General features: G+C 39.5%; 1 protein-coding gene across 1 annotated transcript; it reads right to left on the reverse strand.

Annotated features, from left to right (window-relative positions):
• Nucleotides 1-724: 724 nt before the first annotated feature.
• Nucleotides 725-24,559, reverse strand: LOC108600096 (adenylate cyclase type 5). Its single transcript, XM_017987457.2, has 27 exons — nt 24,363-24,559; nt 24,017-24,292; nt 22,599-22,707; nt 20,690-20,841; nt 20,083-20,555; nt 19,396-19,733; nt 19,213-19,333; nt 18,808-19,048; nt 17,584-17,733; nt 17,168-17,289; nt 15,895-15,987; nt 14,432-14,578; nt 14,107-14,265; nt 11,502-11,646; nt 11,142-11,236; nt 10,924-11,083; nt 9,988-10,085; nt 9,842-9,932; nt 9,650-9,766; nt 8,768-8,929; nt 6,323-6,483; nt 5,866-5,999; nt 4,932-5,041; nt 4,426-4,595; nt 3,229-3,410; nt 3,035-3,159; nt 725-2,489 (listed from the first exon to the last, which is right to left on the reverse strand). The coding sequence occupies exons 1-27, from the start codon at nt 24,537-24,539 to the stop codon at nt 1,368-1,370; spliced, it is 5,430 nt and encodes a 1,809-aa protein (XP_017842946.1). The 5' UTR covers nt 24,540-24,559; the 3' UTR covers nt 725-1,367.
• Nucleotides 24,560-25,933: the final 1,374 nt, after the last annotated feature.

The following is a 25,933-nucleotide window of genomic DNA, read 5'->3' on the forward strand; positions in this document are numbered from 1 at the left end:
GGTATTTAAGTCATATTTTGGTGATTCGCGCGAGCTGAAAATTACAGATGACGTCACAGGCCACCGAACCGGCCAGCTAAAAACGTTGCATACTTTCGGGGTGCAATTTATAAACATAAGGTTAGCAAAGACAAAAACCTTTTGTAAAATCGTAGCATACCACCAAGGCTGATGCTCACCATGGTCGTTTCTCTAGAGGAATATGACCATAACTTCGTCAAATCTTATCGTATTTTAAAAATTTTTGGGTTTCGACACTCACAGGAAAAGGGAGCTGCTTGCAAGCAAGCAATCGTAAATATTTGTATTTTTTCAACATATTTTTGCGCATTTAATTAGCAACAACATTCATATCGTATATACATTTAACATACACATATTTAACTGAACAGCAAACTACTTAAATTGACACAATTGTACTATTATATGCACACATACATAAATATTAATATATATATCATTTGTAATTTATACAGTTAACATTATCAACATGTTGTAGAAAACTTAGTTAAATTAGAGTTCCAAGTCTGCGCTAGTTTAAATATAAAGTTAAATATAATCGTAAAACTTATAGTTTGCTTTGGTTTGCTTTCTGCAGTTTAAAACTAAGTAACACAAGTCCATAAAAATAATCTACATGTATGTAAATATTTATATTAATTTTCTCATATATATATAAACTTTGTTTTCAATAGAAATCACAGCAAGAATTGATTTTTCTCTTTTTGGTTTTTGTGTTGTTTTTTGTTTATGCTCTTTGGTTTTAAGCTGTAGCTCAAGTTGAGTTGAAGTATATATTATTTAGACATACAACTATACACAGAAAGCGTTTTCACTAAATGAGCTACTGTTTCACCAAAAGATTTCAGCTTTGTTTTAACTACTTAGCGTAAAGAATAGCGCAAGGATGAGAGATTATAAGGAGCAGTTAATCTACAGTATGCAGCTCTAAATTGACTTTGTTTTGTTGTAAGCACATTCATTGTTTAGCTTGTTAAATTCGTTTACATATAATCTTAAGCTAATGAGAAAGAGTACATAGTATGTATAGGAACATTAGACGAGAAATAAACTTAATAGTGGCTGCAACTCTAACTCTATGGCCACTGTACATTTTTATATTGCAAATTGCTTTTGTATATTTATATCCTGTGCTTGATATGAACTTTTGTTTACCCTGTGTGCTGCGTAAACTGAAACCCCCATTGGTAATATAAATAGCGCTAGAACAACAATAACAACATCTAAAGCTACACATAAATGCGAGAGATCATTTAAAATAGGAATACTGTTAACGGAAACAAATACTTGATAGCTGGAGCTCCTTGTCTTTACATATTTACATAGTAGAGCGCGCGTGGGCGTGTTTAGGTGTCGACTTCTTGCAGCAGCGCTTGTCTGGGACTGCTGCTGGTGGAGGCGACATTGCTGTCATTGTTGCTGTTGCTGCTGGTGAGCAATATCATGCTGCGACTGTTGGGCAGCACGAAAACCTCGCTGGCCAGTCCAAGCGGACTCATCGACTGCGAAGTTTTGATGGGACTGCGATTGGGCTCGAGGCTGGCGGTGCGCGGTTGCCAATCCCGACTGCCAAGTGCGGCGCCCGCTGCTGTGCCGCTCTCCAAGGTGCCTGGCGCTGTATGCGTGGAGCTTTCACTTTCGTTTGAAAGCAATCTGGTGGTGGTGGCGCTGGTAGCGCTAATGGTGGTAATAGAGCGACGCTTGCCGCGCTGCGTACTGCTGGTGGTTAAAGTCTCCGTAACGCTGAAGCTAACGAGCGTATCCCGCTTGCGTAATGTGGCGGCTGAGCAGGTGACCAGCTCGCTGCGCAGATTCTGCTGCTGCTTGTTGCTCAAGTCCGAGAGACTAATGTTGTTCTTGAGCAGTATTTCCAGGTTCTCTATAGAGTCCTTGAGCGTGCTCTTCTCATCGCGTGTTATCTCCTCCTTTAGCTCGGCGACCAAAGTGCGTGGCGGAGCGGTGGGCGTAACGCAGCTGTCTTCCTTGCCAGCAGCATTGGCATTGCGCAGCAAAGTGGGCAGCGCGCCTATGGTCACCACACTGGAGCTATTGGAAATGCTTGGGGTAATGCCGGTGGAGCTGACGGTGGTGCCAAAGCTGGAGGAAATGTTGTGCTGGCGGCAAAGCGATTTGCGTCGCTGCGCTGTCAAGTTTTGCATATTTGAATTCAAATCTATGTCGTCATCATCATCATCATCTTCGTTAGTGGCAGCAACTGTTGCTGCTGTTTCCACAGTTGCTACTAGCGGCGGCTGCTTGACCTCAGTGGGACTCTTGGGCGCCGCTGCAGCTTCGACTTCTATAGCTGCTGCTGCGACTGCTTCGACTGTTGCTTCTGCTGTGGGTAATTGACTTTTGCCTTTGAGAAAATACGTGATCATGGAGCCTTTGCCTTTGACATTGACGCTGCCGCGACAGGTGAGCTCATAGCCACGGCACTCGAGCAGCTGTTGAATCTCCTGGGTCACCTGCAGGCGCCGGCGGCGGCACGTAGCAGCAAACAAAAGCGCAAAGCAAAATGTATAAGAGTAAAGCATACGTTAGCATAAATTCAAAGTGACAAGTTCATTGGCTCGCTGGCAAAGCCAAAAGCAATTCACACACACACGTATACAAATCTATACAATCAATGTGTGCGTGCGTGTGTGTGTGAGTCCTTGGCTTAATATTTCATGCCAGCATACACCCACAGCCCCAAAGTTTTAGTTGCTCTGGCGCTTAATAATTTATTTCTTTTGCAAATTTGTAACATTTCGCTTTTATCGCATATAAAATCAAATACATGTGCGTCTGTTTGTATCTGTTGCTGCTGCTTTAGTTGTGCGTGTGCTCTCTTGGCCCTCATGAAACATGCATGCGTCAGACATTGCGTATACGCCATGTGCTCAAAACTTAAAGCACGCCCACTGGTCAGTCAGTCAGTCAGTCAGCAATTTATTTCCATTGACAGCTCAAATTGAAATCAAATTTTTGTTTTTGCCCCACTGCAGCCTAAACAATTCAATTTGCTTACCTGTATGTGATCCACCAGCCCAGTGGAGTCCATGCGCGAGGCAACATTCACAGCGTTGCCCCAAATATCGTACTGCGGCTTGCAGGCGCCTATGACACCCGCCACCACTGGCCCAATGTTGATGCCTGCAACAAAGTTGTTTTATGTTTATTTTTAGCAACACTTTAAATCGAGCGCTTTCCACTTGTTTTTACCTATGCGCATGCGAAAACTGTTGAACGAATGCTCGTTGACCTCGTCGATTTTTTCAAACAGCTGCAGCGCATAGTCCGCCATGGCGGTCACATGATTAAAGTTCACCTGATCGCAGGAGTTGGCTGTGAGTCCCGAGGCGGCCATGTAAGTGGCGCCAGTGCTTTTGATTTTCTCAATGCAGCTGCAAAGAGAGAAAAGAGAAAAGTAAGTTAAAATAGATCCAGATGCATAGCATAGGCTCAAAATATGGGCTTGCTAAATCAAATTAAGTGTGAGCACAAAAAGCTGTCACTTTATGAACTTCGAAGTAACAAATAAAGCACTTTGATTAAAGTCAAAATATATTCTAAGCATAATTCTGTTAAATATAAATTTGTATGCTTGTATAATAAACGAGGTTATGAACAATCTAGTAAACATTTAAGACAATTTTGTAAAAACTTTCTAACTTTTAGAAACTATATATTGGCGAAATCGGCAACCGATTTGAGAGTTTCATAATATTTTGAACGTACAAGATGCTTAAGAATGCGTAAGATGCACAAAGTCTCACATGTTACGTGGGTCGAAGAAGACTTAAGAGGCAACACCCTCTAGACTTGTCAACTTGGTTTATAAACTAGTTATTCTCATATCCTATTATAGTATTATTTTATTATTATTATTATTATAGTATAGTTTATTTAAATTTAGTAAATTATAATTAGGTAAAGTTGCTACATAGGTAAAGCAAACTAATTTAACAGCAAAATACACATCTGAATAAATTGGAAATTTATAATTTTATAAAATTTTTTTATAACTTTATAAAAAAAAAGAATAAAATTTGTGGCGACTTTCTAACTTTCAAATGCTGTAAATTGACGAAATCGCAACCGATTTTAGAATTTTATAACATTTTGGATTCGCGAGCTGCTTAAGAATAACACTGCATTAAAATTTGGGCAATCTTATAAGAATCGGTTGATTTTTAACCAAGTTATAGCAAAAATCACAACGTAGTCTACTTATTACTTTTTTATGCCAGCGAAAACAATTTGAATTAAAGAGTCTTTAGCTTTTCAAACACATGGCAAGTAAAAATAAACATGTGCTCAATGAAATAATTTTTCTTGCTGCCGCCTTACTTAATTGTTAAACTCAATAAATTGCAAATAGAATCAGCTTAATTTAGATGAGTATTTACTATTACTTACCGAAAACGCTCCTCGCTCAGCAGCTCATCAAAGTCGGCGATTATCTCATTAAGCAAACGCAGACACTCGACACCCTCGTTATTGCCCTCGAGCTCAACATAAAATTCGGAAAAGTTGGGAATGCTGGCGAAGAGTATGCAAACAGAGTCGCATTGCTCATGGTACAGATCCTGCAACCAGAAACAGCAAATGTTGTGTGTGTGTGGCAAGTTTAAAGAAAATTCAATTAACAGGCGGTGCAGTTATGGGAAAGTGAAAGCGAAAGCGCAAGCTAAAGCAAGTGTTGTTGCCTGTGTGTGTGTGATTTGCTTAAAAGTTGTTGATTGCGCACACTTAATGCGACAAGCTGCGGCGACTGTTGCTGCCACCAAATACACGCGTCAGCAAGCAAACGTGCAACTTGTCAGCAAATAGCAGTTGGCCTCGCTTTCGCTTTGCCGTTTTAACGCAGCACAAGTATTTTTAATACTAGCTATATATATATACATATATATGCATATACTTACATCAAGGTGCTTTTCGCGGCTCAAAAAATGCTCGGCAACGTGAACTGGCAAAATATTTTCGAGCAGTTTACGGTTATAAGCCTGTAGATGTTCCATATCCTCTTTTTCCTCTGCAAGCAAAAGAGAAAAAAAATGAATCAAAATCAAAATGAAAAGAGCACTCAGCACACACACACACACACACCCACACACATACAAACAGACAAAAGTGCCAGCGTAAAATTGAAATATCAGTTTATCAGTTTAGCGAGGCGTAAAGCGCACAAAAAAGAAAAAATGAAAAATGCTGCATAAGCTGAGGCGCGTTGTAATTGTTCATCTCTGTGTGTGTGTGTAACTGTATGTGTGCGCACTAATACTAATGAAGTGACTTTTGTGCGCTTTTCGAGCGAAATGAAAACGAAATCTGTAAGAAATGTAGCCAAACCACTCAATAGAAGAAAAAAATAAACGAGTGTTCATAGCTATTAAATTCCAATTACGATTACCAAGCAGTTAAATTAATTTTTAACAATAATTGTAATGACTATATAATAGTCAGTTCAAATGCTAATTACGTTTACAAATTATTATTATTAGATTATTCAAAAGAAACTCTTAAAATACACAGATTACTTTTAATTATTTTAGATTAATTCAGGTAATTCTAAAACATACAGCTATAAATATTGTAATTATATATTATATATATCAAACTGACACTTGCAAGCAACAAAATTGCTTAAATCAAAATTCTAAATAATTAAATTGAAAGTAATCAAAAAATTATTCTGCATTATTTGCAATTATTGTGAATAACTTTAAACAATAACCAATTAGTTGTAATTGCATTCGCCAACTAATTAAGCAAATTAAAATAAATTATTATAATTTACAATTACTCATAATTATTTAATACATTAATGAGTGTCTTGTCCACTCAATTGACACTTACCCGTTGCCTGCAGCTTCCAAATAAAGTCCAGACGATAGGTCGCCTCAGTTTGATGGCTATGGAAAATGAGCGCCAGCATAAATGCAAATAAGAAGATTGAATCAATTATAAAGCGCAGCAAGGCTTCCTCATTACTAATGCCAGAGCCAAGTTACAGTTGCCCAGATGACGAAGTTATTCCAGTCCATTAATGTTTAATGCACAGCGACGACAAAAATGTAAAAAGAGTAGGAGAGGGAGAAAGTAAGAGCGTGAGGCAGCTATTTAATATTATAGTTGTTGCCTGCCATTTGGCTAAATACAATTTTAATGCTGTTTGCGGCTGCCTTGACTTGGCCGCCTCTCTCGCGCAACACAGTGGGCGTGGCACTGCAGCAGTTAGTGTTGCAAATTGCATTACAGCATAATTCGTTTTCTGTTGCAGCTGCCGCTGAACGTTGCAGCAACTTGTACTTACGCCAAGTCAACGCTCATTTCCCGACTCCGCACATATAAATAAGTTGAGCAGAGCATGTAACTGCCAGCGGCCAGCAGCAGCAGCAGCAACTTTAGCAAAATGCGCAGCACTTGGTACGTGGCACAGCACATCATCGAGAGCAGCGTGAGCAGCAGAAAGGTCTGTGGAAAGTGGAGGGGAAAGAGGGGAAAGTGAGTTAAGTATACATGAGTCCAAAGTTTTGCTTTACATAAAGAATTTTGTGTACAGCTCGCGCTTTGGCATTGCTGTTGCCATCAGCAAATTATGAGCTATGAAATAAATACATTTTTAAATAAATCGTAAGAAAAGTAATAAATATAAGTATAGTAACAGTTACAATAATACTTAGTGGTAGACAACTGCATTTTTTAAATTTATAATTTGTTATGCGTTTCCTTAATCATCATTATTAGTTTTGATATTTGCGCATTAATATTTGTTTAAAACCTACGCAAAAAAACTAAAAAAAAGTTAAAATTATTTATAAAAATAATAACTTTTATTATAAATATTATTGGTGCAAATACTGAATTCACATAAGCTGTTGCATTTTATTTTGAGCAAGAAAACAATAATCTTTGACTTTTAAGATTTACTAAATTGTTCAAAACCAAATGTTATCATTGAATAAAACCATTAAAAATATATATGATTCCAAGTAAAGTTTCTGCTCACTATCTCTGACCTTCGCGAATATTAATTAATGTATTAATCTCTTATCAGCTGCATACATTTAGCTATAACTACACTCTAGATTATTCAAGTAAGGCGTTGTGGACAATTAATCTTTTATAAATTTTCTTTGAAGTATAACGTGCTCGTTGATTCTATTCAAGTGAACCGCAACGTACGAATATAATTCACACACGGCGCAGACTTTCGCCAAATTTAATTCTGAGTTTAGTCAAGTTTTATTTTTTGAAGCGCGCAGTTTAATTGAAATTAAAATGCAGTGTAAACATTTATACAAATTTACTCTATTGATTGGCTTTCTAATGGCTCTAAATGGATTCTCAGCGGCTTCAGTAGACGACGAGAATGAGGTGAGCAGCAATAGCAAATTTGTATTTTAATAATGTGAAATTAATTTGTGTTAGTTTTGTACTGCGTCTCAGGATATTGACGTGACGTGCGGTGGGTACGCCTACCAAATATTAAAGCCGCTCCTACACTATGTAAAGTGGCTACAAAAAAAACTAAACGATAACAATGTGGCCGAGTTAATTAAGGAAAATGCAGAGTTAAAGAACGAGCTTAATAATCTCAAAGGCAAACTTAATGAAAAGAGTGACTCATACAAAAGCCACATTGCTGATCTAAAAGAATCGAATACGGATCTACGTCAAATAAACTAGAAATTTATGCACCAACTGGCAAATAATATATCAACAGCCGTTAATAAATTAATAAATGAGATTGCAATTAACCAAACTCTTACTGCAGTCGACACCAAAGCAATTAAGCAGCAGTTAGACGATCGTTTCAATGCTATGAGAAATGCAAAGAAGGAAAAAATCGAACTACTAACTAAGATCGAAAATCTACAAGTGCAAATGCAAAATGTTACAAATAAAATTGGAGCATTGGAACAACTTATGCCCAAGTCAAGTTGCAAGGGATTTGCACCGGGTGTACATGTAATACAAGTGCCCGGTCTGCTGCCATTTAATGTACTTTGCAGCGATAATAGTCCAGTCGGTGCAGGCTGGACAATTATTCAGCAAAGAGTCAATGGCAAAGAGGAATTCCAGAGGAATTGGACTACCTAACGCGAGGGCTTTGGGTCCTTTGAAGAAGATTTCTTCTTGGGCTTAAATAAAATCCATCATATCACACACTCTCAGCGATATGAATTACATATCTATATGCAAAAGTTTAATAATGAGTCGTATTTCGCTCATTATGACAACTTTAGAGTGGGAGGCGAGCATGATCTATTTGAATTGCAATCATTGGGTGCATATAATGGAACTTACGACAATGCAAATTACTTAAAAAATCATGAACATCAGAAATTTACGACTTATGATCGGGATAACGATCAATTTTCAGGCAACTGTGCAGTAGACTATAAAGGAGGCTGGTGGTATAACGCATGTATAATGTGGTATGTTTCATAATTAGCAATGTCTAAGCTCAAATAAATAAAGTATATTTTTTTATTTGCAGCAATTTAAATGGGCGATATCATAAGACTGAAGTCGACGTAATCTCAGCAATACATTGGAATAAGCTCACGGCTCTTAAAAAGGTTCAAATGCTAATTCGACCGCTAAATTTCAACGAAAACGTTTAAAAATATATGCGCTTGCTAATATAACTATTTGCGCCTTTATAAAATCTTGCTTAAATTTGTTAACACTTGCTGCATAAAATTTAAAAAAAATATAAATAATAAATTGCAATAAAGTTCAAAGCACTTACATTGTAGGCCAAATAGAAATCACAGTGCTGCTGCGTCGCAGTCGACGGCGGCAGCAGCAGCAGCAGCGTTAAATTCTGCGCCTGACTGCTGTTCGCATTCAATGCTGTCCAAAGCGGCGGCAAATCCTCCAGTGCATCCAACTGGCGCATTGATTCCTGCAGCTGCAAAGGAAAGAGTAAAGTGCAGGCTAATTAGGCAAACGGCAAAGTCAACGCGCACTCAGGCGAGTCATAAAGCGAGCTAAAGAGCTATTAAAGCTGTCAGAGCGAGATAGAAAGAGAGAGCGAGCGAGCACAAAGTTGATAAACAATTGGCAAAGCGTTGAGCTGTGGCGCCCCCACAAGAAAAAAAAGGCAAGACACAAACGCAGAGACAACAGTCAGTGGCACATTTAGTGCCGTGGGGCAGGTAACAAGTAGCCGTGTGGCATGCCATAAATGGCGGGCACACTTCATACATGTAACGTCTATAGAGCCAATTGTTGTTGTTGCTGTTGTTGCTGCAGCAAGTTTAATGGAAAAACTTTTGTTTTGACGCGCAGCAACAACAAATGAAGAAGAGAGCAGGAGAGAGAGAGAGAGAGCGGAGAGAACTTAAGCAACAAGCGAATTTATTTTTGGCATAAATTTTGATGCTTGCCGAAACTTTTTGGAGCCCCTACAACAATCAAAATGCGCCACGAATGCTGCTGACCCGACCCTACTTGTCCTTTAGCTCTACAGATTTGACTTTGATAGCGCTGCATGGGCGTAGTGAGGGGGGGTATGCAAATTGTTGCTACAAATTATGGCCATAAGTTCAAGTTAGAAGCGCGCACGCATCTAAACATAAATTTGCGCACGTCCCCAATTAGCTAACCTCGATTTATGTGCTTTACTTACCATGGCCAACAAGTTGGCCAACACGATGAGCCCCACGCTGGCCAACGCAATGAACTGCGATAAGGTGCGATTGCTGTGTATGCGCGCCGAGATGCGCTTCAGCCCATCGGGCAGCAGCTGAAACAAATAAATAATTCAATTAGCATAGCCATAGATATATTTCTATGCTGTGTGGCAGTTAAGTTTGCTTACCTGCAAATTGATTTGCTGACAGGCCACCACCAACACCAAGCAAAGCAGCAGCAACAAGGCGCCAATCGAGAGCAGCCAACAGCCAATGGAGCTGCAAGAATTTAAGTTAAAGCTGCACAGTCTGTCAGCTGCTAAACTTCACTTACCAATCGAATATAAACCAGCGCATAATGCTCGTGCCCAGCAGCACCAGCAGACTGCAGTAGAAATAAACGCAGAGCATGCGATCCGGCTCGCTGGCATACTGCAAACCAAAGTTCAAGTTCAATTTAAAGCGCAAAGTTTAATTAATTATATAAAAAATTGCCTGTTGACTGGTTCAAATTTTGTATGAAGAAAATGCCATTTTTTTTCGCTGTTTGGCATTTTGTGTAACTAAATTGAGCACAGCTTGCTATCAAAATTCAACAGCTTAAACAAAATATGCTAGTAAATATTTATTAAATATTAAATATTATTCTTTGCTGTTCTGTTTTCTAATGAGCACAGTGAATGCATAAAACTAACTTAAAACTTTAACTTTTTAATAAGCTGCAAACTTTCATTAAAGTCTAGCACTATAATTCTGCTAGCCAGCCTAGACTTATTAAATAATTCCAAGCTTAAGTCCACAATGCTGCACATAAATATTGTGACAAAACTAAAGTTAAGGTACTCACCAATTGAACATTTTGTTATTGACATATTGGTATCAATGGAAAGGTCTGAAATTTTTTTCTACATTTTTTAAAAAATATTGGGATGCAAAAAGCCCCTATCTATATTAATAGTGACTACAAAAAAGTATTTTCAAAAATTTTATTGCTTATATTTTTTATTTTTTATTTATTATTTTGTGTGAGAAGAAGGAAAAATTAGTTACAACAAAATGTTCAATTGGTGAGTACCTTAACCTTAAAATATTTATGTCCAGCATTGTATTTATATTATAATACATTTATATTTAATTAAATTTATATTAATCAATTGCAGTCAAGCTGTTTTGTATACAAAATTATTTTATTAAAACTACTACAACAAAAATAGTTTGCTTTGCTGATATAAATATTACGCATACGTCATGTGTTAACATTTTAACTTACCTTATGCTCCAGCGTTGCACTTTTGAAGCACAACAACAACGACTGACAATGCTCCGCACGCAGATGATCAATGCTGCGTGCATCGATAGCGCGCATTAGATACTCATTGACTTCATCTTCGGGATCTTTGGCGCTGTCTGCGCTGTCACCAAAACCAAATCTAAGATACCAACTAAAGCTGTAGTCAAGCTTGGCTTTGCACCTGCTGTTAAACTTACTTGGATGTGTGTTTCTGTGCTGTGCCATGTCCCATCATGCGCAGCTCCTTGGATATGTTGCCGTTCACCTGCAGGCGATTGCGCGATTTCTTGTGCTGCAATTAAATAAAAAACAGTTGTGCATAAATAATTTAATTTAATTTATTTAATTGAGATAAGCTGCGCTCAAATGCTCAACATTTTGATGAGTTTCTAGTGAAACTGTCATTGATAAAAATTCTACGTAAATTGCTAATTCAACAGAAATAAAATTGCAAAGTTCCAAGAAAAGCGCGTAGCTCATCACACACACACACACACACGCGCGCAGCAACTGGGTAACATATCTTGTGTTTTTGCAATTTAAGTGCATGCACTTACCGGTCTGTAGATATCGCCTGGCACTATAAGATACGTCTCAATCTGATGATCCTTCAAATAGGAATTGCGTTCCTCGCCCTTGCCAACTTCCACCTCATAGTCGCCATCGAGGCACTTGAGTGTCTCTTTGGTAATATGCACACGTCTGCAATGAAAAAAAAAAAACATAAATAAAACGAATTGAGTGATGTCGCGCTGGCGTATGCGTAATGTTTTCTAATGAGCTGCAACAGCAGTTGAAGTTGCACGTTGCCAGGACAACTTGCAGTTTATTGTAGCTGTCATTGCAAGCAGTGGGGAGTGAGGTTAAGCCTGCGTAAATACGTTTTTAATGGTTTTCTGCTTAGTCTTCGTCTTCGTGGCAAGTGGCATGCGCTGCTGCTCTGTGGCAGTTGCAGCTTAGCTCTGCAGCTTTATTAAATTGTCGTCTTGCGTATGAACTGCAGCTGTGTCCTGCTGTAACTTGCCACGTGCCACTCGCCGCAGGGCGAACAGGCAAAGCATACAAAAATAATGTTGCAGCAACAATGGCCGCAGCCGCCGCAATGTGGCATGTGGCATATTGTTGATGCTATTGATAATTATAGTGCGCCTTTGTTATGAATTGCTGTTGATGTTGCTGCTGCTGCTGCTGCTTTAGCAATTGTTAACGAAGTTTTTGCATGCGAAAACGCAGCACAAATTGCAGCTGAACAGGCAAACCAAACTGCAGAGACAGCAAATAGAGAGGGGGAGCGGGAGTGGTGAGTTGACTGCCCACGCCCTTGGAGCTGCAGTTATTTGCTTTTAATTTCAGCAGCAAGACAAGCTAACAAACGAGCTGCTGCTGCTGCCGCTGACCCAAATAAGCTCAACAGTTGCAACTTGAGACTGCAGCAAGTCTCTCGCTTGATACTCCAAGTCAATGTCGTGTGGCTAAAAAAGCAAATTGCACAAGTGTTGAAAGTGCAACACAACAATGTGAAGTGGCTGCCACAGTGTGCCGCCCACACTTTATGCACTGGGGCGTGGCAGCTAACAACTTCATAATCGATTGGCTGTAGGCAGGCGGCGGGCGGCAACTTTAGCTTACCAATCACCAACACTCCCAAGTGTTTGTCTGTGTGTGAACTTTGGCTGCAAATAAAAACCCCATGGGGGCCAACAACAACAACTATAACAATAACAACAGATTACGCCATTAGTGAAGTGGGGATGCAGCGCCACTTGGGCCAAAAGTTGGATGTGGCGAGCAGTTGTGCTGTGAGCCAGGCCAAGGAGCGTAAGAATTTCTTACATCCAAAGCCATTAAAGACTGTGCGACATGAGGAGGATCTGAAAAATGCAAAAAAGAAGTTAAATGAAAAACTTAAAAATATGCAAGTGGGACGCACGCAAAAGGCGCCAACTGGCAGCAGTGGAAAAAAGAAAAAATAATTGTTATTATAGTCATCATAAATTTCAAATTTGTTTTATTAAACGGTGTATAAAAATGAACTGCATGAAAAATAAAAAAAATTGTTTTTATTATATTTTAAAACAATATTTCTTTCTTGCTTGCTTACTATACTAAAATATTGATTAAAATGTAATATTAGAAATAAAAATAAATACACAAGTTAAAATAAAAAGAGTCGACATAAGCAAAATGTTTCTAGTATTTTCAAAAAGAACTCTGAGCTAAGCTAAGTTTTTATATTTGCTATAGACTCAATTCGCTTGTATATTAAAATTAGCCGACTGGCCAATAAAAAAATTGAATAAAATAGTTTATAAATTATTTTAAAACAATAATGGATTACAAAATCTTTTTTTCTTAGCTTGTTTTCAATTAATAGAATTCAATTAATACAAATTACTAACAATAAATACTTAAATAACAATAAGCAATATTAGATGAAAAATGCAATAAAAATAAATACACAAGTTGAAATAAAGCGAATCTACAAAATAAAAATGTAACTAGTATTTTCAATTAAAAGCTAAGCTAAATTTGTAAGCTAAGTTTTTATATTTGCTATAGACTCGCTTCGTTTATATATTAAAGCTGGTTGAATGGCAGCCAAGGAAAGATTTTTATCCAGACTTGAAGTAGTCAGTGCAGCACAACTGGCTTTAATTGCAGTCCACTCCAAGGGCCAGACTGAGACTGAGTGGACAAGTGGGGGGGGGAACTGGAACTGCTGTCAGAACGGAAATGAGACAAACTTGTCAGTGGCATTTGCGGTTTTGCGCTTGCAAGTAAAAGTTTTTGGCGCACACACACAGCAGCAACAGCAACAGCAACAGCAATAAGGCGAACGAACGTTAGGACGGCGTGCCACGCCCATAATAACCGCACCACAATGGCTGGGCAGGCAGGCAGTCAGCCTATCAAAGCGGGTCACAAACATAATTCTCAGCTGTCGCAAAATGGCACAGAGGCCGTTCAGTCGCTTGGTCAACACTTTAGCAAAGACTTTGGCCCAAAGCGCACACGGCTAAAGCCAAAGCTGAAAGTCAAAGCTGAAAGCCAGTTGATTACAGTAGCTGTTTGAGCTTTGCAGTGCAGACAGGTGGGGTTCAGTAGTAATTAATAGATGAAACTAGATACTAGTTGCAGTTGCAGTTGCAGTTTCGCACTCACCCCGGTATGCCGCCGCTCTCCATGTGGTTGGCCAGTGTCACATCATTGGACCAAACGTCGAACTGCCACTTGACCAGGCCCAGCACGCCGCAGTGCACACGTCCAGTGTGTATGCCCACGCGCATGTTCACATTCACGGCCATTACCTCGCGCACCAAACTAAAGAGTAAATGGGGGAAGGCAGAGTGTGGGTTAGTTGTCATACCAGGCAACAAGACACAGGAGGGACAAACAAAAGCCGCACACACAATACAAAGCCACAAGCGTGCATTGTTCATGTGGCTGCTGCTCCTCTTGTTGCTGCTGCTGTTGTTGTTATACTCACGCAATGGCGTCAATCATATCGAGTCCCATTTCCACAGCGCAGTGTGCATGATCCGGCCTCGGCTCGGGCAGACCGGAGACACAGTAATAACAATCCCCAAGCAGCTTAATGCGTAAACAATGATGCTCAGCAGCCAATCGATCGAAACTGCAATGGGATAAACGACAAAAATTCAAAAGCTTTAGCTTACAACTTTAGCCAAACCATTTTAATCAGCAGCCACGCCCCACAGCCCCCAGCAGCTTAACATGTAAGCTCTCTCAAAATTTGATATATCCCTAGCCTTGCGGCTTTCATTTCTTTTTGTCGCAGTTGCTATGCATTTTGGCAATTATTAAAAATTCGGTACTCTTTGGCTCTATACTTATTAAAAACTGTACTACACTTAAAGAAAAACAAGTTGATTGCAGCTAAAACTACTAAAAACTAACTAAACGTTCTAAGATAAGACCCATTCTATGATAACTAAACGTTTTAAGATTCTAGCAAAAAAAAAAGAGTTGAAAATAAAATAATTTGTTGATTAAATATTTGTAACTTTGATTTTAGTCAAACAATTATTGAATAATAAATAAATTTCAATAGTAGCAGCAAGTGTTTGTTTTAAATATTTTAAGAAATGCTTAAGCTAAACAAATCAAATCAAAACATAATTATTCTTTTTATTTTTGTAATGAGTTTTCATCTCTTTCTTTAAACTTTAAACTGCCTATTCTAAACTCAAAACTTGCTTAAATCTCAGTGGCATTTAATATATTTCTTACAGCGTACGTTTTGTTTTTAACACTAATTTGCATGTCAAACAAAAATCAGAGCTATAACTATATTGCATTCTAAATAAATTTTGAATTTCCATGAATTTTCAATCTAGGCTTGTTCTGTACGATTTTTATAGCTATATTAAATTCAAAATAAAATCAAACGTTCAAGCAAACACAATTTCCATGTAATTTTCTACTAAGGGTTTTAGCAAATCTGCTTAGCCTTATAACTTATGCAACATGCTCTATAATTTAAATATTCACTTCAAGCCTTTTTCTGCAAGTGTATGGAGCTGCCTGGCAAAATATAAAACTGACAAAATATAAAAGGAAGTGAAAGGTACACCATATACAAAGCAAAACGAACTAACGAACCTAAGTCCTGTCCATACAGCAATGGGAGTTTGGGTATTACTCTCTCTCTCTCTCTCTCTCTCTTTCTCTCTATGTATGTGTGTGTGTTTTTTTTGATTGTGAGTTTAGGCAAATGCTGCTGCCACTCGAATGTGCAATTAATTTGTTACAAGAGCATGTCGCTCTTGCTATTCCACTCTATGCCACATGTTGTTTGACATGGCCCCAAAGCAAAATGAATGCCAACAGAAACAAAGAGGAAAAAGTTTTGAGCGCAAGCTTTGGTCATTAGCTCTGTCTAGCTAAACAGTTCCATATATGTTTGCTATTTGTATTTTGCAAACTCACCGTGCAAATAACTCGTTGAGCAGACGCACCAGTTCCTCGGCCGTACACTGATCCGAGAGGCTTGTGAAACCGCAAATGTCCGCAAAGAGAATGCTGCAAAAAAGAAGCAACAACAAAGTTAAAAGTTTTGTGCGGTATAAAGAAAAGTATTACAAATTGTGCGCTTGCCTAAGCATATGTGTGTGCTCTATGTATGCGTGTGTGTGTGTGTGTCTTTAATATATACAAATGCTGCCTCGTGTGAGAAATTGAAGTAATGTTTTTCGCTTTAAGGCGACTTTGACTTGCAAACGCGCATATTTGCTTTTGCTTATTTATACGTCTGTCTGTCTGTCCCGTCTTACGTGTCCTTGTTGCACAGGCTAAGAGGAACGACGACAGCAACACGTTAACGGTGGCAGCAGCTGTAAAGCAGCTTAGACGGCTCAGCGCGTAATTTAATACAGCGTGGAAATAGAAAGTAAAGCAAGTGCGCGTAACGAGTAAAAGGGCAACCGAAATAAAAGCAAACAGGTGCGCCCTAAAGTATGCTTTATGCTGTTGCTTGAATGCTTACAAGTGTGCCACACACACACACACAAACACAAGCACTATCTATATGTGTGTGTTTGACATTTATGTGCATACAAATTCATTGGACGGGTTACGCACACACTAAGCAAATTTATTGACATTGCATGCAAATAAATTTACACGCAGACAGCACAACACTTAGCCACACACACACACACATGCATACAGTGATAGTTATATTAATAGAAACAGCTTTTGTGCTGCAATTCAAATGCAATTTAACTTATTGTAACATCTAGTGAGATTATCTTTTAATTAAATAATTAATCCATAAAAAAAACTAATCTATATAAAAAAAATTTAAGTCAGCATACAATAAAATCTCTATACCTAATGTAGAATATAAATTTTTAAACACAGCCTAAAGCAATTTAAAATAAATACTGTGTTGTTTGAATGCTTATTAATAATTACATTAATAATTTTTTGCTTGGCAAGCTTCTTAACAAGTTTAGTTTTAATAACGCAGCTTTAATTGAACTTAAGTGTTAAAAAGATTAATGACAATATCTATATAAGCTAGTTGCCATATTTCATCCTAATTGGTATGCTAATCACAGAATTGCTAATCTTAGTTTTAACATATTTCAACTAAAACTAAAAGTAAACTTATTTGTGCATAGTTTGTGCACGTTTCTATTATTTTTTCCATCACTGTATTATATAGTGTGTGTGCATAAAGTTGAGCAGACATGCTTACCTGACATTCTCATGGCGCTGTATGTAAATCTTATGAAACTGCGTGTCACGTGGCTGGCCCGCAATGTCGTCCTTCATCTCCATGGCAACGTGCCGCGGCAACACCGACAGCAGCAAACGTTCCTGCAACAAACATTAAACGCACAAGCACACGCACACACACACATATGTATAAATATATTTATAACATGTGCATTTGCAGAAAAGTCGACACACACAAGAGTCAAAAAGGTTCTCTGAATCTCTGAATTATGCTTTTTGCCAAATGTGTGTCTGTGCTAAGCTGACGGGGGGAGGCGTTGCCACGCCTGCTAAGCTGTCGCTCTTCTTGGCAATTACAACTCTTTGACTTTCGTCGTCGTTACGCTTTTAGCTTTCAGCTTTGATTTTGATTCCGATTGTGCGGAATCCACTCACCTGCTGCTGATTCTCGCGTTGTGTGCGTAAGCGCGCCTCAATGCACTGACGCGTCTCGATGAACGCCTTGCGCTGAGCCTTCTCTTTGGGCCAGTGGGTGTAGACGCCGGTTAAATTGGCCAACAACAATGCCACGCACGTGCACAGCAGCTATGAAAGCAAACAAAGAATGAATGTGTGTATGGCTATCAAAGGTGTAAGTATCTCTAACAAAGCGTTAACTGTAGCTTTATCTATAGCCTGACTCCACCTACCATCCATCTGCGTTTTAAGTGCCATAAAAAAAATTCAGTTATAGTACAACGCACACACGCACACACACGTGATTGTATCCATGGCGCTGCTCGTTTTCATTCAATTTGCGCGCATTTAATTTCATTTATTTATGTCGTTGAGTGGTCGCGTTGACATTATTGGTGATGTGTGCGTGCAGCTGCAGCTGACATTGTTTGTAATAGCTTTGTACATTTTGAGGTTGAGGTTGTCCTCGTTGTTGTATACAGTCGCTAATTTGAAATGACTTTTATTAAATAAAAGCAACGAATACTAATTAACGGCACTACAGTTGCAGAACAACTGCCGCAAGCTTATTGGTATTGTAAGTTTGATGAGTGGCAGGACTTGCAATTTTGCTATTTTTGTAATAATTTGTAATTATGCTACAAGCACATTGTTTACATTTAGATATGGCAAACTTGAAAGATTTTAGCTTATTTGCATGCAGTTGGCAACGCTGCGCAAAAAATCGCTAGATCGCTAAATGTATCGATAGATAAACATCTGTTGCTGGCTTTGCGTAAACAAGTGAATGCCTAATCTGCTCATCAAAACAAAGATCAATTTGAATTTGACTGCTGTGCAAATTTAAGCTTGATTAACTTTATAAATATTTACGTAGTAATTCAATGCTGTGATTAAATCAACTTTGTGCATTGCTCACGTGCACAGAGCCACAGCTCGCAAGTCACGTTTATATAACTTTTGATAGATAAACAAAAAGTAAAGGAAGGTATTTACGTAACTGATAAATGCGATTTAATGGCGCAGCACACTGTCAATGTTATGTCAACCGAAATGCCATTTGCGGTTGTTTTGTCTTTTGAACTGCATTACCTGTTGATAGATGCTACGCGCAGTTGATTTGTGGCAGCAGCAACAATGACTGTGTTCCAACAAAGGTGTATATGTGCTTTATAGAGAGAGACAGAGAGAGAAATGATTTACCTCCTGCCAGGGCCAGGGGGCTGCTGACTGTTGCTGTTGCTCGACTGCTTCCGTTGCATGCAACTGCTGCTGCGGCTCCTGCTGCTTATCGCGCGTGTATTGTGTGTGATGCAGACAGGTATACAAATGCGTAACGCTGAGCAGCATGCCACCAATGAGTGATTCACGCAAACGCAACGGCAACATGGTGTACGTCATGTAGATGAGCACAATGCAGCAGGCATTGCCATTAAACGATTTGCTAAAAGCAAAACAGAACAGAACAGAACACAAGAGTTAAAGGCAGTTACAAAATGTATGAAAATGGAATTAAGGCAGCCGTTGCCGCATTGCTTTGTACGCAATTAGTGAGGCGAGAGGATTAATTAATCAGAGCAGACAACAGCTGTCTCTAGAGACACCAACCTGGGCTGCAAGGCAAAGGCAACAGCAATTTCAATGGCCAGAAACGTGCCCAATATAACGTAGGAGACAAGCACTAAAAATATTTCATTCATTGCAGGCTTGGCCAAGATGCAGAGCAGAACTGAAAGAAGAACGCAGTTTAAAACAAAATTGAGAGCAATTTAGCGTGTGTGTGCAACTCACATGCATAGACAATGCCACAGATTAGCATGACAAGCAGGAAAACCAGCACAGACTCATCGATTTGTGTTATCAGCGCCGATAACAAGTGCGCGTAATTCAATGAGCCAGCAAAGAGTTCGGCCTCCTCCTCGTTAGCCAAAGTGTCGTTGCTGCTGCTGCTGTTGTTAGTGCTGATGCTGCTGTTGTCGCCAGCAACTGTTGTTGATTTAAGCACTTCATCACGTGCCTGTTGCGCGTTGTTATTGCCATCAAGCAACAGCAACTGTTGCTGCCGCTGCTGCTGCTGATGCTGCTGCTGTTGATGATGTTGATGCCCACGCTTGCCACGCATTTTGTATCTGAAGACATAACAATAAATTTGATTTAATTTAACCCTCATTCGAGCAAGTTGATAGATTGCCATATGCATATAAATCGAAATCGTAATCTAAATCTAAATGGAAATTGTTAGCTCAAATACGAAATTTTAATATATGCATAGATCATTTATGGCATTGATGTATTTTATTGTCTGTTTGTTGACTTATTTATGCAACAAATATTTGGCAACCTTTTTGGCACGAAAAAGGAAATCAAAGTGCTGCTGAGCGTTGAGTATTGAGTGCTGGGGGCTTAGGCCGCAGTGATTGAATATGACGGCTGCCATATTTGCAACACACACACGAAACCACAGGCACAGTCACCTACCTGCCACGCCAGTGATGTTGTTGTTGTTGCTGCTGTTGCTGCTGCTGCTTGTAGCGATGCTTATGCATGCGTCGATAATGTTTACGCTTTTGTCGTCGCTCCGTTTCTGGCGATTTGTGTTGTGGCTGTTGCTGCTGCGCCGCATTAATGTCATTTGTGGCACGTTGCAAGCGTGTCAGCAGCCTATGGGCAGCGGCAAAGTCGCTTGCAATTGGCACTGCCGTCGTCGTCATTACGGTTAGTGGTGCAAGTAGCGTCAAGTTGTCGTTGTTGGTTGCATTAAGGTCCAATACGAGGCTCTCTAAGCTGGCGCCCGCCGTTGTGGCAAGCTGCTGATTGCGTTGCAGCTGCAGCGTGGTAAACACAATATGCGTGCAGCTCAAAGCCAGCACCAGCGCCAGCAGCAGCACCAAAATATGCGTCGTATTGCTCTGATTCATGCGCAGAAAATATCGCTGATAAAGCATTTCCACCTGCAAAGAAAAACGTAAGCGAAATAGCGTTAAAGCAAAACGACGTTAAGCGCGCAATTGAGCGCAGCTTATGCACAGATTTTCACATTTTGCCAACACTTAACGGTGCGCTGTGGCTGTGGCATGCAACTTACCTGCAAATTCTTAAATTGATGCGTTGAGCAGAGACGCAAAATGACGCGATTCAATCGAAACCAGAACGAAAGACTCGGACTTGCGGCGCCAGTGGCAGCGCCTGCGGCATTGCTGCTGTCCACAGCGCGTCCATCTGCTGATTCAGCTGCAGCTGCAAAGAAATAAAGCAATTGTAATAAGGCAAGCTGCACAGCTTGAGTGAGAGCTCAATGGGATTTAACTTGCTCGATTTCAACTGCTGCTGACAGCTTTAATCAATTGCAATTGCAAAAGCGCTGCCAATGAGTTGTGCAACTTTTACATAATTAAATTGGCTGCAGTTAGTTGCTCAAAAATTAATTAAACTCACAGCTTGCTGACCGACCAACAGTGTTTAAGTAATCAAACCAAAGCGATTATACAACAAATTGCGAGAGTTGCATAAGGACACAGCTTAAGGTGCATAAAGCACACAAACTTGAAATTAATTATGCCACACACACACACACACACACACATGTATACTGCCACACACTTAGAGCAGAGCTCAAGCAGCAATTGTGCATAAAGCTTAACCACATGCTTCTGTCTCCGAGAAACCTTAACCAATGCCAATATTCAGCTGCCACATGCAACATGCATATATAATAATTACTGCTTACAAACTGCATGCTACAAACTGTGTAAATTGCCCCAACTGCGTTATATATGTGTTTAAATTGCGTTTAGCATTTAGATGACTGAGTGGGCATTTAATAGGAAAATGCTGAACAAAAGGGCAGAGTTTCTAACTATGCTGCTGGTTAGTTCGATTTGAAAACTTTAAGTGCTGCCACAGAATTTCAAATCAAGCTCAAGATCAGCTGCGAGCTGCTCTTAAATAATTTTAGCCACTCTTTGTCGCCTTAACTAAATGTGCCCAAGTTCTGAGCCTGCAACAATTTAGTTTGATAAACAATTCTGAGCCAACACTGATAGTTAAAGCCTGTGCCTGTTTGATCTGCTTATGAAAATGTGAATTTTGAAATTAAATAATCTTCTTATTTATGCTTAGATGAACTAATCACAATATGCTAGCTAGCAAGCTTATGCTTGATGGTTTCACTTGCTTTAGCAACGCTTCAATAAACTCTTTACTTTGTCAGCTGCGTGCAGCAAATTAATTGCAGCTTGGCTGGCTGCACAATGTTTTTGGCATTTATTTTATACATTTATATGCTATGAATTTTATTGCTATGAAAGCACAAACTGAAATAAAAAGCAAACTCTTTGGTAAGCCAATACGCCCAAAGCCATCAAATGTTGTAAAATCGTATATCAAGCAAATCGGACAAACCCACACTCTAGCCTAGTCTATCGACCATTATGCTAGCCACAAACCAAACACACACATGGCTGACACACACACATACAAACAATCATAATAACATGAGATGAAAATATGTTGTTGGCGTTATTTTTATACTTGCATGCGCTTCAATAAATAAATGCCAAACGTGATTATGTAAATTTCAATAGGAATCTGTGTATATCAAAAGCAGCAAATGCCAATATAGAACACACACACACACACACACATAACTAAAATAAATGTGCGAAAGTGGCAGCCAAGGCAACCGCAACAACTCTACACAATAAGCTCAAGCGAAGAGAGCGCAGAGAGAAAGAGAAAACTATGCGTTTTAAAGGCTGTCAAGGCAAAAGGCTCATCAAATTCAATATGACAGTGACAATCAACTTGTGACATTCGAGTTGCCTCGTCCAGGCTCACATTCCAATGACAAAGACCCAGCAGCTGCCCCCCCCCAATCCCCAATGCTAAAGCAAAGCTAACCAAAGCCACGCGTGTTGGCATTTTTATTGGCCCAACAGGCAGCTGAGCAGCTCTACGCTCTGGCTGTGGCTCTATTACATCGATGCTCTACTCACATTGCAGCAACTGCGCCTCGTCGCGCTGATAAATCATTGGACTGTGGCATGTGGAGCTGGAGTTGGTCGAGTCTATGGATTCGTCTATATTGCAGCGTGTAATGCCAGCCTGCAAAAAAAGAGAGAAAAATGGCGTCAATAAACATATTAAGTATACGCAGCAGCAAACTTAAAGTGCAAGATGAAGCTTATTAAAGTATAAAGAAATAATTGAAGTTAAGCTAACTAAAGCGTTAAAAGTTACACATATGTTAAAGCATATGCTGCGTATGCTTAATATGCGCATATGCATATCAAATGCATGTTAAGTTAATACGAAAATAATATTGATTTACATATGAATTGCATATGAGTTAACAATTAAGTTGCAGCAATATGCAATGAATTAAATTACAAGTCAATTTTAATTTAAATTGCGTATTAAATTAATGTTGTAAAGCTTGAACGCATTATCCATGTGATTAAGTTAACTGTAACTTTTAGTGCACAGAATTTACTCAGCTATATAATTCGATTGTTAATAATTTATAGTTCAGCAAGCTTTAGCTTATAGCAAATTTCCACAGCATGATTATGATTAGCGACAAATCATGACAGATGAACAATGAATGCTAAGCGAATTAATAACTAAATAGAGCAAAAATATGGCTTATTGTTTTTGAATAATACAGCTAAATAAACTAATAAGCTGCGCTCTAAAAATAAACAAACAGCAGGCTTTAAATAAAATGAAAAACTTTAATATTTGCTAAATGAAAATAAACTCGCATATGATTAGTTCACTTTAGCGAGCGTGCACTGTTGAATCTTTCAACATAAGCTATATAATTTACAATTTATTTGGCCTGCTAAAAATAAACTTTAAAACACAATCATAAATACTTAATGCAAACAGCTCATCAGGCAATTATAATATGAAATTTTGATAAACAGTCAGTCGATTGCCTGCAAAGTGTTTACACAAAATAATAATAAAGCAACCCACACACACACACAAACACACACGCTAACAAATATGGCCCAAAGCAGCAATCAGTGTGTGTGTGTGTGTGTGTGTGTGGGCAAGTTTAAAGAAATTGCCGCCCATTTGCAAGTGTTGCCCACAAGAGACGCAACGAGCGAGAGAGTGCGGCACGCATTGTGTGTGATAAACTTTTTCAATTGACTCGCAACAACGAGCAACGAGACACACACACATGCTCAAGTGTAGTTTGTAGTACATTGCTTGTTAGCTAGCAGTGTAAGCAGTTCAAGTGAACTAAACTGAACTCAAACAGTTTGTTAACAATGCGAAAAACTTTCAGCCCAAATGCGCTGAGCTTAACTGCAATAAATTTTAATTTAGCTAAGCGTCAAATGAAATGAAATATTTAAATTACAAAATTAATTGTTGCCACAGTTCATGGCGTGCCACTTACCGCAATCAGACTGCTGCTAACCATTGCCTTGCCTCCCTTGGCGCTGGTATTAAAGTGTTCAATCACCTCCCAATTGGATTTCTTGGGCGTGGAGGGCTGCGTCATTGGCTGCCCAGCACACGGTGAATTGGCACCCGACGAATGTCCAGGTACATGCAATTCCATTGAGATTTGTCTGCTGCCGGCGCCCGCACCGCTGCTCGCCTGCTTAAGCGAAGCTGAGCGACTGAAGAACTTGCGCTGCTTGCCGCCGCCGCCGCCCACTCCTGGCGGCTCCTTTTTTAATTAGATAATGAAAGAGATAGAGCGAGCAATACTTAGCATGTTGTTTGTTTCTGCTGCTTACCTCCTTGCTGGCTCCTGTGGCGGCAGCTGAGCCCGCTGCATGCCGCATGCCACGCAGCGATAGACGCTTGCCCCATTCGCGCTTCTGTTGACTCTCCGATGACAGCGAACGAAAAATGTGCGTGGCAGAGCTGCTGCTGCTGTTGCTGCTGTTGGCAGCAGCGCCCGAGGCGCTCATTCTGCTGCTGCTGCTGCTGCTGCTCGGCGCTTTTCAAGCTGCAAGTATTTAAGTATTTTTGTTTAGCTGGGAAATTGATTTTCATTTTGCATGCTAAAGCAGCGCGCTAATTTCTAAACAAATTGCCAATTTTTGTGCTCGAGACAGCGACAGCGACAGAAATGGCATTAAAACAATAAATTCGATTTTCCCAGTCGCTGCCGTTCGCTGTTCGCAACAAACAAAGCCAAAGCAGCACCCACGCCAATGTAAAAACAACAACAAAAACTCAAACTGGCGCTGCCAATAAATATATCGTATCTACTTGGGGCGGCCCACTTAAGACTCGGCGAAAATGCGCGCCAGACACGCGATGGGGGCGTACGGGAAAGAAAGTTCAGGCAGGTTAAGGGCTACGGATTCGGCTACATTTACGGCCTGCAAAGTAACAACAACAACAAAATGAATGGAAAAATGAATTGTTTGGCCCGAACAGAGCCGCAGCACTGTGTGTGTGTGTGTGTGTGTGTGGTAAGAAAAAAGCTAAAGCAAAATGTAGTAACATATTTTGAGTTTTAGTGTGCAACATTTTTTAAATGCGCTGCAAGTTTTGTTAGCAGCCCAGAGAATTCCTAAATATGCAAAAGTTGTACAGTTATTTAGGTTAAGTTAAAGTATTTGATGTATGCAGATTTAATAATTCAAAATGTTAGATTTGAGAAAAAATAAAATGTATGCGATTGTTGCCGAATTCTGTGGAATTTTTATAGCTAAATACATTGAATTGCTGCTAATTTTATTTCAAATTGAATTTTTACAATTTCTATTGTTTGCATTGTTGTTAAACTTTTGCTAGAAGCCGCAAATATTAAAAGTTTGACAGAAATATTTATCAAAGGGTCAAAAATTTGCTTGCTAAATATTTCATTTTAGCTATTTTCGCTTAATCTGTAAGTTAATCAGCCGCTTGTTTTATAGCATCCAAATCAAGAACTATGCCACACACACACACACATGCTCAGCCTAGGCGTCTTTGCTACACTAAACTGTGCCACAGACAACAACAGCAAACAAAACAATACATGAGCGTAGGCCACAGGGGGGCAGGCGCGTGTCGAGCGTCGTCTTGTTCTTAAGGCCAGGCCAGGCCAGGCCAGGGCAGGCAGCAAGTTGGGTCAGGGCGTTCCTGGTTTTGCTTTTTGCTGTTGTATTTTTTAGCTCAGGCTATTGTTTCGCTTTTTAGCTGCTTTTTGTTTTATGCTGCTCTTCGATTTTTGAGGTTCAAGAGGCGGCAGTAGAGTTCGTATTTAGAGCTTCGGCCGGCGGCGGCATAAATATGTCAAAAGCAGCGCGCTATAAACAAATTGTTTTGTTGCCAAAAAAAAAAAAAACCAAAAAGTGACACACGGAAAATG

Source organism: Drosophila busckii, chromosome 3L (assembly GCF_011750605.1).
Source record: "Drosophila busckii strain San Diego stock center, stock number 13000-0081.31 chromosome 3L, ASM1175060v1, whole genome shotgun sequence".
NCBI lineage: Eukaryota > Metazoa > Arthropoda > Insecta > Diptera > Drosophilidae > Drosophila > Drosophila busckii.